Source organism: Haliotis rubra, unplaced genomic scaffold (genome assembly GCF_003918875.1).
Source record: "Haliotis rubra isolate DU_JTF1 unplaced genomic scaffold, ASM391887v1 Scf88, whole genome shotgun sequence".
NCBI classification, from domain to species: domain Eukaryota; kingdom Metazoa; phylum Mollusca; class Gastropoda; order Lepetellida; family Haliotidae; genus Haliotis; species Haliotis rubra.
This window is the reverse complement of record NW_025767612.1, coordinates 537,830-552,607: the sequence shown is the minus strand read 5'-3', so window position 1 is coordinate 552,607 and position 14,778 is coordinate 537,830. Positions and strand designations below refer to the sequence as shown.

Here is a 14,778-nt window from a genome sequence, read left to right as displayed (position 1 = left end):
GAATCCACACAGGGACTCTTCATCTTCACACAACATAATGCAACAGATCAGAAGGTTTAAAAAGTTGAAAAATTAACTTAATGGCTTCTTCTGTTGGACAAATGATCAGTACTATCTGAAATCCTGAACACAATATTCAATTCCATTTTCAAGGTTAGATATGGCCAGTGAAATATTCCCACTGAATGAGTCAAGATGACTCCTTGAACGAGTGGACAACAAGCTCCTGCTGGAGAAAGTGATGATCCTGACTCTTCCTGAATGAGCGAGTGAGGTGTAGTTGGCAGCAACTGCAGTATAACTGCAGTCTGTCGTAATCTTCAATGGATCCCATGTAACACTCAGTGAGTGATGCTCTGATCAGCCAATCTTCATAATGGTGGGAGGCAAACCCAACCACTTTGATGAAGCTCTTGGCTACAGGGAGTGTGCTCACAAATCAGGGTCAATATCAGGGCAAATCTGGGATCTTCATAGCCCAGGAAGACATACCTGCACACCTGTTGTCAAGACAACTAGGCTAACTTTGTCCTTGTATGAAATGGTCAAATAATAATCATGATGGGAGTGGGTAAATATGAATATGCAAGATGCAGAAGGATGCAGTCATCACTAACATATAGATAAATGCAAGTTTTCTTGTGTTCCCCAGTGTTTCTAGTGCAAGCACTACTCCAACCACTAGGGTATATTTCCATGGCTGGAAGCATCCATAGTGCAGTGACATGGGGACTGAACCCAGTCATCCTGCATAATGAACAAACCCACAAACCACTGGGCTACACTGTTAAGCAAATAAGACAAGGAAAGCTAGAAATCTGACTCACCTCATCCTTCTTCTCTTCTTCTGGCTTATTTTCTTTACCCTTCTCATCCTCTTCATCCTGTACAAAAGTAAATATGTGTGAATATTCCAAGGGAGGTAACCCATGGGCAATTCAGGATTTTGTATGATTTCATTAATAAAATCTAACATCTGGTAAAAACTTTTCTTGATGTGAATGTTTAAAGGACATTAATCAACATTTCTGGGTTGATTGCTCTACTAAAGGGAAATAATCAAACTAGTCACTCATTCCAACAGAAGCGTCTGACTAAATGTTGCCCTGAACCAGTCACAATTATACAGTAACACTGGCCTGTAATTAGTAGAATATGGACCAGAGACAAGTATTGAACCACACAACCAACCGTGCACACCTTCTACCAAACCACAGAGGCAGATATGGGATAATAGTGACTGGAATCTGTGACTGGCATCCACACTTCAATGTTTGTCAGTGGAAAAGTAAACTTATCTATATGATCAGGGCCATATACTTACATCAGGTGTGTAGGTAACGATGCCGGTGGAGCGCCTTTCTCTCCACGCCCTCCGCTTCTGTAAGGCTGAGCTTTCCTTCTTCTCTTCGTGATCTGCTACAAACCATCATACAAAAAAGTCAGCAACAGCAGACGCATGGCTCGGGATCAGTTACCAAACTCCCGAAAGAAAAGGTCTTCAAATGTTTGGTTTTGTCTAACTTACATAAAGAGTTGTACTCTTTCATCAACAGTTCTTTCATTTTTCCTGAAACTCTGGCCATTTCTTTGAAATTCTTGAGCCATTACCTATGCTCTTTGGCAGGAGTTAAAAATGGACATCCTAAAAAGCTGGTCTGATTGAACAACTATAGATACAAACTGCATCATGGGATAAAATCAATAAATCAACATAAAATATTATGAAACACATATATTTGGACAACTTTTTGCCAAAATATTTTTTGTGTTTGAAAAAGGTATAAATTCAAACATCTTTCTTCCAAGACAAATACTGGTATATATTCAAACAAGTTAACAATTGAAGTGTTTGGTGCAACAGTGGACTAACCATCAAAAGCATGTTTACGAGAAAATTGACATTTTGCATTTGTCTTTGATTCAAAATAATAAGCAACTAATTCTAAAATGTCAATATGTCTTCTTCATGACAGACTTTCTTCGAGACAAATACTGGTACATTCAAACAACTTAACAATTGAAGCGTTTGGTGCAATAGTATGTTTTCTAGAAAATTGACATTTTTCATTTATCTTTGATTCAAAATCATATGGAACTAATTTAAAATCTAAATACGTATTAAAATGTAAATATGTCTTCATGACAGTCTGTGATGGGAAAGTAAGAAATCACTAGCTCCTGACACACAATGAACAAACAACAACGAGGAGGATAAACAATGAACAATTATCAAACAAACTTCTGAAACTTTTCAACAACTGAGTAACTATGGACAACACGTAAAGCAGTGACACGGTCCGGCTTGACTCGGATGACCAATTAGCATGCACATAAGGCAGGTGTGGATGGGAGGGGTCAAACGTCCTGTCACACAACTCAAGAAAGTACATGCTTTTTCAGAGATTTGCTGATTTTACAAAATCTACTATACAAACATAAAAACAGGTTTTATCTCTGTTCTAAAACAAAACTGATACTTACATTAAGTCATATTTTTCCATAAAAGTGAATGATGTAATACGGATGAATGCTTCAGAGATGTAAATATTACTGTGTAGAATTATTACTGAAGTAATTTTATAAATATTCTACAGATGCAAAAGATGAAACAAAAACGAAAATGTAAAACAGAAAAAGGTCTAGAGCATTCAAGTGAGGAGGTGGATTTTTGTTATAATGAATACTGCCTTCTGTATATCTTTTGTTTCAAATGATGTTTATTTTTACTCAAACTGTACATTTTACCACAAATTTATCAAGATATAATTTCACCTGACATCAAAATTCAAAATCTTCAAGATTTATTGTTCCAAAAGAAAAAGGATTACGATTACCTCTCTCACATCTAGACCATGAACAAAGGAAGGAGGGAAGGAATACCATGCACACACCTTTCTTACTTTCATCTTTCTTGGGTTCTTCCTTGGCAGTCTTCTGTTCTTCCTCTCGAGAGGAAACTTCTCCGTTACGTAACCGACTTCGATAAGAGGATGTGCGTGCTAGACCGGAACTGCCTGTTAGACTAGTTGTAGTGTTGGTGTCAGACGTTGATAGGGCGTTGCGCTGACTGCGAGGTATGTAAGCTGCTGTGAGGGGAAGAGGGAGCAGGTCATTGTGATGTAGTGAAGGGAGGAGGGCTTAGTTATTGTGCACTGTTAGTCTGGTGCATCATGGTGATCTGCTTGCAAGGGAGAAAGACCTGGCATGTCCACAAGTCAAAATGCACTTCTGTCTTATGGCCATTTTATAATCAAAACATCTGACTGTCATCCCGCACTGCCTCACTATCCTATGAATATAGATCGATGCTCATGCTGTTGATCACTGGACTGTCTGGTCCAGACTTGATTATTTACAGACTGCCGCCATATGGCTGTAATATTGCTAAGTATGGTATAGAACTAAACGTGTGGCATAAAACTAAACTCACTCTATTATTTTACAGGATTTTTGTCAGAAAACAACTTCGAATGTTTTTCTACAGAATATCTGTGTGCTCAAAGGATTTTAATGGTACTTATATTTCAGTGGGTTTGTAGTCAAGTAATTGAACCACTTGGCAACAGAAACACTCATAAACCATAATAGCTTTAATCTCTTCTTTCAAGTATGACCAGCAAGAGGTATATAAGTCTGTACTCAGGTTACAGAATCTAAAGGGAATGTGTTACATCTTTTTTATACACCATGTTTCACATCCATTTACTACCCCAAAATGGAGACAACTGATCCTTGTTTCCTTACCTTGGGAAATACAACCAATACATAGTGATGACAACACCACTTGTGCTTATGTGAATCACTTTACCTTAGGGACAGTTTGCCATACAAAAACTAAAAGTTTTCTACCCCTACTTTTCAAATTGTATTGAAAAACTAAACAGTAATGTGTCACAGCCTTGGATATTGTTAATTCTTTAATTAAACAATGACAGATTTCATTTTCCTTCTGTGGTTGTGAGCGTTCATAACAACATTCCCAAGACACAACATGCACAAGGTGCCATCTTCATCAGCCATTCATGGTGATGCATATGCAAGGTAATTTTACTGTCTGTACTTGTGGGTGAAAGCAACTTACTACCCTCAAATATTCCTGCTGATTGTGTCAGGCAGACGACAGGCAAACCAGCAGTTGCAACATAAGCGCTGATACCATTAACTAGCTATGTTAACACCCAAGAGCAGTCAGTTCACACATTTGAGGTAACCAGTCCTTGTTTAATCACCTTTATGAGTGAGTGAGTTTAGTTTTACGCCGCTTTTAGCAATATTCCAGCAATATCACGGCGGGGAACACCTGAAATGAGTTTCACACATTGTACCCAAGGTGGGAATCAAACCTGGGTCTTCGGCGTGACGAGCGAAAGCTTTAACCATTAGACCACCCCTATTCAGTTAATGCTGACTGCCACAAGGGTAACAAGTTCCATCTTTCAACATCTTTTGGGATAGGAAGGCCAGAGAAATAACAATTGACCTTGACTTCTCCAAGCAGACGTTCTTTCCACCAGATCACGGTCACCTGTCATAGAACTTGTCAATCCAGTAATTATCAGACGGAGTTTATCCTTAACATGCCAACCATTGCAAGACAAAGAGTTAACCAAACTGAGCCTCTATGGTAACAACACATGAACTGGCCGAGGGAGTCATAGTACATATACTGACAACAAGGTGCTAACTTATGCTTCAACCACTGGTTTGCCCGTCTGCAGCCTGATGTCTGCAGCTGCCATGATGTAGATGTCACATGGCTGAAAACATCCTCCGCGTAAAACAACCTTTTACTTAGCTATAGCATGTTTGCAGTGAAAACGTACCAATGAGTTTCACTTTAAACAAAAAGGTAAATCAAATAAAGTGCACTTAAGATTGCGAATCCTCATAATTTTACCTTGCCAATTGAACTTTTAAATCTCAGAATTTTATTCAACTTAGGATAAAAGTTGTTTAACAAATGATCATAGTTTCAAATCGCTATTATTGGTTTGTATTACAAGGGGCTACGCGCAGTAGTTGGAACAGTGAAACAAATGCACGTGCGGTGCGTAATGAGCGTTAACTTAGACTACCATAGAAACCAACCCTTTTTGTTTTCGGTGTTTCATCTAATGTGCATACCCCCTTGTAATACAAACCAATAATAGCGATTTGAAACTATGATCGTTTGTTAAACAACTTTTATCCTAAGTTGAATAAAATTCTGAGATTTAAAAGTTCAATTGGTAAGGTAAAATTATGAGGATTCGCAATCTTAATTTCACTTTCTTTGATTTACCTTTTTGTTTAAAGTGATATTCATCGGTACGTTTTCACTGCAAACAGACTATAGTAAGGACCCAGTCCAACCAATTTTATAATGGATTTCATTTGTCAACTTACATGTAGAGTTATCTGAAGAATATTGACTACTGGAACTTGATAAATCTCTGGGTTGATCTCGAGACCTTCGAAAACTGCTCCTAGTATCATCCTGAAACACCCAAGGTCATGTTACCATTGACAGTGCAAGCACTGCCATATACATCACTGCACACTCTCTCCACCCAAGATCCCTGAGGTATACATCACTGTACACTCTCTCTCATCCAAGGCCATGTTACCACTGACAGTGCAAGGACTGAGATATACATCACCACACATCCTCTCCATCCAAGGTCATGTTACCATTGACAGCGCAAGCACTGCCATATACATAACTGTAAACTGTCTCCACCCATGGCCACTGCCACACACATCACTGTACACTCTCTCCATACAGTGCCATGTTACCACTGACAGTGCAAGCACTGAGATATACATCACTGTACACTCTCTCCATACAGTGCCATGTTACCACTGACAGTGCAAGGACAGCCATATACATAACTGTACACTCTCTCCATCCAAGGCCATGTTACCACTGACAGTGCAAGCACTGCTGAGCACAGAACTGAACCTGATAAATAGCCTCACTCCATCCAAACTCAAGTTACAACTTACATACATATAGGTATTTTGGTTCTCAAACTAAAATACAGTGGCAGGCACACAAACATGCATGCACACACACATACGCACACGCGCACACACACCATTGAAAAATTGTTTTCAGTTGCCCGTCAGGTTTGCAACACTAGCTAGAGGGTAGAAGCAATATAAATTTCATTGTTTGAACTGAGGATGTTTAAACTGCTGAAATCTGAAGTCAGTAAGTAAAGTTACGACTGGTCTTCAATGACAGCATTCCAAGCTAAAGGTAAACCTAGGACCATAGACTGGAGGTTTAGCTATAGCTACAACTACAAACTTTCTGTGAATTCAACCTAGCACACAACTTGGATACTGGCTTCAGATGGTAGCAATCATGTTTGGGAAATGCATCCCAAGCAATATAATCAAGATAATTTGATCTTGGTAATCAGGTTTCTAGCTAAATATGATTGTAATCTGGATTTTATACGGGGATTTCACACTGTGGGCTGAACGACTGGAACTATGATGATGGGGAGCTGACAGAACAGCTTCAAGAACACTCCAACTGTGGTACATCCAGGAATTACATGCAGCAGGTCTTGCGTCGACTTACTTCGTGACGATCTTCCAAGTTTCTCCGTCGATACGAAGTATCCTCAGAGGAAGTGTCTTTGGAAGACAAACTAGAACTAGTTCTATTTGAGTCTCTGCCTGAGTCTCTAGGCACGTCTCTACTCTCGGTAGAGGCACTGTCCGTCACATCCTTTTGTGATAAGCGAAGTTTTTCTCGGTCTTTGTCTGTTGAGGAGTTTCGTAGTGTTTCCTCTGCCTTTTCAATGTCTTCCAAAGAGACACCCTGACAAGTACATAAATGAATTTACAACATGTCAAGTGTTACAAGTGATTGGACGAACAACCTGTATACAACACCTGTAAATTGTTTATCATTAAAGATGAAGCAATAGTTCATATCTACAGCAGTATTTCTTCTAAATCAAACAGATAGCATATTTATATGACAGCAAAAAAACTGAGAAAACACAAAATAATTAAATTGATTAAACATGTAAAAATAAATAAGATCAATGAAAAGTCAACTGTGCAAAGAAAGACTATTACCACAGAAATTACAGTGTCAGGTGATATGTTGTCATGTCTAAACAAAATTCCACATATCTTTCACTTCAGATGAAATATAAATGAATATATAGTTGAAATATAAATGAATTTCCAAACAGCAAAGATGTTTGATGTTAAGGAGACAGGACACACCTGCGTTGATCGTCTTGTTTCTCTGGCTCGCTTGGCCCTGGCTTTCCTTTGAGTTTCTGTTTCTTCATCACGTTTGGGAGGTTCGTAAGACCTGAACACAGAGATAGCAGTTAGTTGGTACGCATGTACATAATGTTGGTTAGAGCTTCTGTTTTTTCCTGTTTTCTAAATCCATTTATGAGGTTTGTACCTCACCAACACCATGGAGAGAGTGCTTGATTAAGATTTTATGTTGCTTTCAGCAATATCATGGCAGACACAAGAAATAGGCTTCAAACATTGTAACCTTGTTGGGAACTGAACCCGGGTCTTCGGTGTGATGAGCAAATGATTTAACAACTTTATACAGCCATAGAGCCAGGGAGCACCTGTCGATGGATACTAGGCGCTTTAGAAATCAATTATTATTGTCCCACTACATTACACCATTATACACTGCTGGCATTAAACAGCAGAATAGTTGGAAAGGGAACAGTATTGCCTTATGTTGTATAATGCTGCTTTAAGCTACATTCAAACAATATCACTGCAAGGGAAACTAAGAAAGGGCTTCACACATTGCACCAAACCCAGACATGCCAACCCCAAAGTGTTGCAAATAGTAGTTTCAAAGATCAAAATTAGTAGTTTGACCATAAAATTAGTAGTCAACTATATACTTAAAATCATAACGAATTCTGAGAAAGATAATATGACACTAATCATGAGTGAAGCTTTAATTTCACATACCGGTTTCGTATAAACGGAAGGAACGGTCACATGGTTATGTCATTCTGATAGGATTGTCATTTTCCGCCGGTACACAAATAAGTAGGTCAAATCGCAAAAGCACTGAAATCAGCTTCAGATTTCTGATAGACAGTTTTGCTAAAATTACGTTTGGTACTTACAATGATTCCAGTTCAAATATGTCATTAAATTTGATGAGTGGAAGTGCGAAAATGTATTTCATTAACGAAAACATATGTTTTTCTCCATATATCCGAATTTTAATGAATTTTCTTCAAATTTCATAGAATTTCTAGTGCAAGCGTATTGGCGTAGTTTGAAGCTAAAATTCGTAGCGACTACGATTACGTCATAGAGGTTGGCATCTCTGCAAACCCTATTTTTTTTAAAGATTGGTTTGATTGTTTTTTTTGTTTAACGCTGCACTCATCAATATTCCAGCTATATGGCGGCAGTCTGAAAATAATCGAGTCTGGACCATACAATCCAGTGATTAACATATCATGAGCATCGATTTACACAATTGGGATACGATGACATGTGTCAACCAAGTCAGCGAGCCTCGTTAGTTGCCTCTTACGACAAACATGGGTTACTGAAGCTAAATTCTAACCCGCATCTTCAAGGGTAACTTGTTTATTCTTTTGATTTGACAACTTTTGCTATAAACACTGAAACTAAAGTCAAGGGCACAAACCTTCTGAATACTGAATTGGTACTAGTGGGGGTCGTTGGTGAAGTGACAGTTGTGGTTGCTGATGATACAGACGTCGTGCTAACCGTTGTCGTGGAAACAGGTCCAGTTGTTGTCGTGACCGTGGACACAATGGACGGTGTTCTGGAAATAATTCTATCCTGATAATCTTGGCCATCCCTGCGACTCGTACGATCGTTCATCCTGCGATAATACGGCTCGTACTGAGAATGGTACGTGAAGCCAGAGGAGTTATAGGAGGAAAGACTGCGGTAGGGGGACCTACTCTGGTCCATACTGCCTGTATGACTATGCCTGGAACGAACAAGCAGAATATGGCATGCATCATGCACGGGTCGACGGTCGCCACAATGACGAAACGAGAAGCAAATGCAATCACAAACAGGCAGTCACATACACTCTGGGGGATGTCATGATTCACCAATACATTTGAGCATTGATAAAACTCTCAGATGATACGATACGCGACACACACTGACATTGAACTTCCATGTTTTCAACTCTTTTGAATAAATTTTACACCCTTCAAAATGTAAAAATTCACCCAAAATTGTTGTGAATTATTATTATTATGAATTATTATGGCCACTATATAACATGGATTGAGTATCGCGATACATATCAAATCGAGAGACTGTAATATCGTGACATCCCTAATACACACATATCTACAATTGACAGAACATGCTTGTCAGTAGCTCAAATATCAGTGTTAATCATGCAGTCGTTATCACGACTAGTCTGTTCAAGTTGAACTTATAAAATAGTTCCAAGATGTTGTCAGTTTTCAGATTTCCAACTTCAGAAATTCATTTTGATGTTAAGGAATAAAATAAATGCATATCAAAATGTAACTGAGCAAAATGCAAAAGCATTGGCAACATTCAAAATGTCATAAACAACAACAAAGAAGTCAACTTATCAACAAATTAAAGTCCTATTTTTAGTGACTTATGTTCTGTAGCAGGGCCAAACAGGTGTTAATAAAAGGATAGGAAATGCATTTCAGTGATGTAACTGTAATTTTGGGTCTGTTTACTTATGTCGAACATCGAGGTCAATTTGGATAAAAATCTGAGCTACTGACTTGTTCATAGGTGTAGGGATAGTTGTACTTGCTCTCTCCAGAAAATACACAAACGTGTAATCATATTTAAACTTGGGGGGAAAAAAAGAAGTCTCAAATCACATTCTGATTATTTTCTGGAGATGGCATACTTGTAAGTAAGTAAATATTAATCAATCAACATGCCAATCTAGATCACATATAATCTTTCAGACAACACCTACAGCAAGGCCACATCTGGATGTGACATGTGACCTGTTTAGTTTCAAAGGGGATCAGCACTATAGATTGCAAACAATCTCATCAGCTTGCATCAACTTATGCTAATACACAGTCTGGGATATTTTTCAATTTTGGATAATATTTCCATATTATTTTTCAAATATTCGCACTTGACTATTTCATCAATAAATATACAAAAATGTCTTCAACTGTTACAAAAGAGTGGGCTGTTTTACCAACATGAGCAATAACTTGATAACTTTTGGCCTATTCTGCAGATTTTGTTTTCAGTTATTGTGCATTTGTTCAAATGTGACTTCGAGTTAGAAATTTCAATATTGAGTAATTGATCATCCTTCTCAACATCCAACATTAGAAGAGTGCTACTTATTAGACTGTAGAGATGGTGGTCTGAGTATGGTACATTTGTCACCGAGATGAAACATGCAACATGTATGAAAGAAAATGAATGTTTCAGAAGATTGGCATGCAGAGTTGGGACTAGACTACTCTCCTCAATGCTTCATGTGCATCATCAGCAAGTGTGTAAACCTGCGGGTATATCAATGTCACACACACAACATGAGAGCCTCAGACACCAAGCACATATCATTATCACACCTCGCTAACTAACGAATTAGCAAGATGTGATGATGGTATCCATTTTTTCATCCATTATGACTTTCCATCATAATATTCTTCAAATTGTAAAGATTTCATTGAAACGATGTGATTAAAGATGGGAGAACACTGAAACTGTTTCCATTTAAGTCCAATGTTACTTCAGATGAAGCAGAAACCAAAATGAATAGTTCGTAAAATGGCATCTTTAGGCAGTTAAAAGTCTCTCTAATTATATTGGATGAGTTTCAACAACGTGTTACCAATGCCGTGTGTGTGACTCTACTGGACTAACTACACTGCAAGGATATAAGTAGTAAATTGACTAAACTGATCCGATATAGTGACACGAAATCAATGAGCGTGACACTCCACTCACTGCCGGCTCCGACTTCCAAGTCCTTTGACCAAAAATCATATTGTTTCGTGATGGAAATGTTTAACATCAAACTACTTACTTCAAACAATCCACCATTGTTCATTATCACTAAACCAGACATGATCAAGCCTTTGATCCACAATATCAAAGTCATCTTTTAGTTTTAATGTTTATGATATCCTGGAGACAATTTCAGTCTTCATCCAGTGATCTCATTAAAACCCTGATCTCGGCTGACCTTGATTTAAAATGTTTTTGAAGCGGGCCATGTGAGTGGAATGTCGAGATACAACATAGTTAGAATTGACTTGTTCCTGAACCCATGAGATAATGTTGATAAAATACAAGTATTATACCTCTATTCTATTACGATATATATCTATCTATACTAGTTTAATATACACCCTGCATCCATTTGCCACCACAGCGCCATTTTTCATATCCCTAAATTTTTCTGATCATCCATTGAAATCCACAATTCAACAAAATCCCTCCTGAGTGTGTGTTCAGCATAAATTTACATTCCAAACTGAAGACTTGCTTGAACAGGCCCTTGATATATAAAAATTACCATCAGCTGGAACAGACACTTTGCTGAGTGTAAACAAAGGGCAACCGAGTTGCCTATAATAACAGGACCTATCAAGAAGCCACAGAGGTGAATAGGTTCAGGGTATATATCACAGAAAGTAGATATAACGCCCTCGATTACAGAGGATGTAGAGGATGCACAAGACAAGCACTGTATGATCATGACAATGTTGCGCTGGTTACATGATGTTTGTTGTTTAATGTCACACTCTGCAGTATTCTAGCTATATGGTAGCTATCTACTGTCAAATCTGCACCAAGCAATCCAGTGATTGATACCATGAACGGTCGTCATCTTGGGGGTTAATGACACGCAGTCACGGAATCACAGAGTTGACCAACTGATCCATTTGTGTCCTTGTACAACCAACTTAACCACAGAATCTCCCTGTGACTAGTCACATGATCCTGTCGCTCCACGTCCACCTATGGTCAGCTTGGTCTGGTGGAGACTGTCAGTGAGTGTGTTTCACTTCCCCATAAACAGTACTTCAGTTGTACCCAAGTGTGTCTAAAGAGGGTAGAGAACCCAAGGCGGCACATATTGTAGACACTGATCAAATAGTGCCATGTTATGGGTGTGGTACTAACAGACCAATGATCACAAAGGGCAAATGGAACTTCAAAACTCCACCAATCTGACCTTGGTAGCTAAGGGAGACAACTCTGTTAATCATGATACTTATAAATGTGGTGCAAAACATTCTCTACAATTCAAATCTCCACAATCAATATGACTGCGACAGATATTCAACTGTTGCACAACACGCAGATAAAAGACATCTAAAACACAATACAGGGCCCTTATTCCCTAACTGTTCGTAGCCCTAAGAATTCTGAACTTTGATCGGAGCCAATGTGTTAGAATGGGCTTAAGAAGTTCCTAGGGCTACGAACGTTCCGAGAATAGCTAGCCAGGACTAGAAATAATGAACATGAGATGATCTACTGAAGGGATGACAAAAGCCACAGCCACAGATGTTGTATGTAAAGTTGAGCGGTACAGCAATGAAAAATAGTGCAATAGTTGCTAGAATGAAACACATGCCCACATGAGTAGAGGTATGGATGCTACAGTGTTACATCTACTAGTGACACCATGCCAGCTATGGAATACAGGCTACAGACGTGGAATAAGGAGTCCATACAGGCATTGCCATATTCTGCTTGTATTCAAAGTAGTCTGGGGAGGTGGGACCACAAGACAGGTACTGATTCATTATCATCAAATCCAGGTCTCCTATTCTCAAGTTCAATGCTCCACTGTGTGAAGATCTGACAAATCTTCCATGATGTCAAATCAGGTGAACGTTTAGTCAGTCAGATGAACTTTCTAATCAGCTATCAGTTTTGAGGTTTCAAATTCCAAGATTTCTGTATCTCAAAAGTGAACACAAATGGACAGTTACAAATGGAAAACAAAAAAAGGCAGCGATGCCATATTTTTTTTAGGTATCTCACACATACCCTGTTGTTGCATAGAAACACAACAATTACACGAAAAAAGTCTGCCATCAAGGGAATGTTTGTCCTCGCTGTGGTCTTGGTGTGTTAATATCGAAACTTACTAAACAAGGGTTAAAGAAATCAAACAGCACAGTTTTAGAAAGCTGATGTGTAATTGGGTGAAGAACCCACATATATTTCAGTCAGCTTGTGTTGTCAAGTTCATCTGATTGTCTGTGGACAGTTTGGCAAATCTTCACACAGAGACATATTACATAGGATAAAAGATCTAATAATAATGAGTGTGGGTGCTGATTGTGATACTGTAACGATGTCATCATCACCTTCACCCATGTCTGTGCATCAATACATATTCACTGTGTCTTAAAAATGTTCACTCAAACTTGTGAAAGGTAAGAGACATTGAACATTGGCTCCTGAGAAACAGTCAAATGAGGATCCAGCAGCCTTTGACAATACATTATCAACAGTAGTGATAATTAATGTTACTCTTCAACATTTATCATGTCTCTCAAAGCCTGTTCCATCTTCATTTGACAGAGCGACTGCTTGAGACATGTATATGCATGACCGAATTATCTCAGCAAGTCCAATATGGTGAAGAACACAATGACTTCATACATTATCTATAGACAAATAATTATAAACTGTCATGTTAATCGGTAGAAGCATTTGGGAAGAACCAGAATTAACTGAAGATGATCATGAGATGATCTGCAGTCAGTTGGGAGCTACACACTTCAGCAGTATTTCAGCCATCGTCTGAACCAGAGGAAACAACATGAGCGAGTGAATATTGTTTCTGCCTCTGTCAGTAAATCCATATCTACATGATGGCAGACAGGACATAACCACCCCCATGGTTGACGCTATGATCCCAGCAATTCTGGTCTCACACTGTAACAAACCATGTGACAAGCATGGTGTACTGTGGACCACTCCCAGCCCTGAACCTGTGGGTAGACAGCAAGAGAACTGATCCCTGCAGTCAGGGTACAAACACACTCTACTGCTGTCTAAAACAGGGCAGGTCAAGTGGTCATTTCCTCGCAACTAATGGCTACAAACTATACACTACTTACCTTTCTAGTTTTCAAAAAGATGAATGCAATTAAAAGTGATATTCCATGAAACCACTGAGTGACTGTATAATGACTTATCTACTGAAGCTGAAAGAAAACAGGACCTATTTGGGAATGATCCACACTGTCTCACCCAGGGGAGACAATTCTTGGTTGCCACCAGTCTGCAGACCAACATACCTATCAGTTACTTTAGAATCTCCCTTGTCTGGTGATGACACGGCTGTAGTGCCTTGTGAAGATCTTCGAGTACCATTACGATCCTGAAAAAGTAGCCAACAGTTTCAGCATGTGAACCATAAAAAAATCGACCTAATAACAATTCCAGGTGATAAAGTTGTCTTCAAATTATCAAAGTTATTTCGATGTTATGTGAACAAGATGTACATTTGTGCTTGACGTGCCTCACTGTTACCCATGCCCCATAGAAAGTTACAATAATATGCCTCAGGAAATAAAATATGAAAGCTACAACAAAGCAGAGAAGATATTAACTGATTCAAAATTAAACAAAGACAACATAAGCACAATAGATATTTAAAAAGATTTGTGAAAGCAAAGCTCAGTCTTCAGAGTGCAGTGTATTACAATAAATATTTGATAAGTCATCCACTGCCCCAAGCAATAGATGGATAACATATGATTATAGTTATGCTCATTCTCCCTCAGATTA

At 38.6% G+C, this 14,778-nt stretch overlaps 1 protein-coding gene across 12 annotated transcripts in view; it reads right to left on the bottom strand.

The window, feature by feature from the left end:
• Window positions 1-14,778, bottom strand: part of LOC124263368 (protein phosphatase 1 regulatory subunit 12A-like) — a 121,519-nt gene that overhangs the window by 39,950 nt on the left and 66,791 nt on the right. For 9 of the 12 annotated variants that reach the window (XR_006894825.1, XM_046697971.1, XM_046697974.1 and 6 more), the window contains 8 exons: window positions 14,286-14,368; window positions 8,660-8,971; window positions 7,234-7,324; window positions 6,575-6,817; window positions 5,389-5,479; window positions 2,895-3,089; window positions 1,325-1,419; window positions 828-884 (listed from right to left, as the gene is read on the bottom strand). Coding sequence is in view for 11 of the 12 variants with exons in the window: in XM_046697971.1 (XP_046553927.1) it covers window positions 828-884; window positions 1,325-1,419; window positions 2,895-3,089; window positions 5,389-5,479; window positions 6,575-6,817; window positions 7,234-7,324; window positions 8,660-8,971; window positions 14,286-14,368 (1,167 nt within the window). In the remaining variant the exon portion in view is untranslated. The remainder of the gene's footprint in view (window positions 1-827; window positions 885-1,324; window positions 1,420-2,894; window positions 3,090-5,388; window positions 5,480-6,574; window positions 6,818-7,233; window positions 7,325-8,659; window positions 8,972-14,285; window positions 14,369-14,778) is intronic. The other 3 variants (XM_046697972.1, XM_046697973.1, XM_046697976.1) reach the window with 3 other exon arrangements.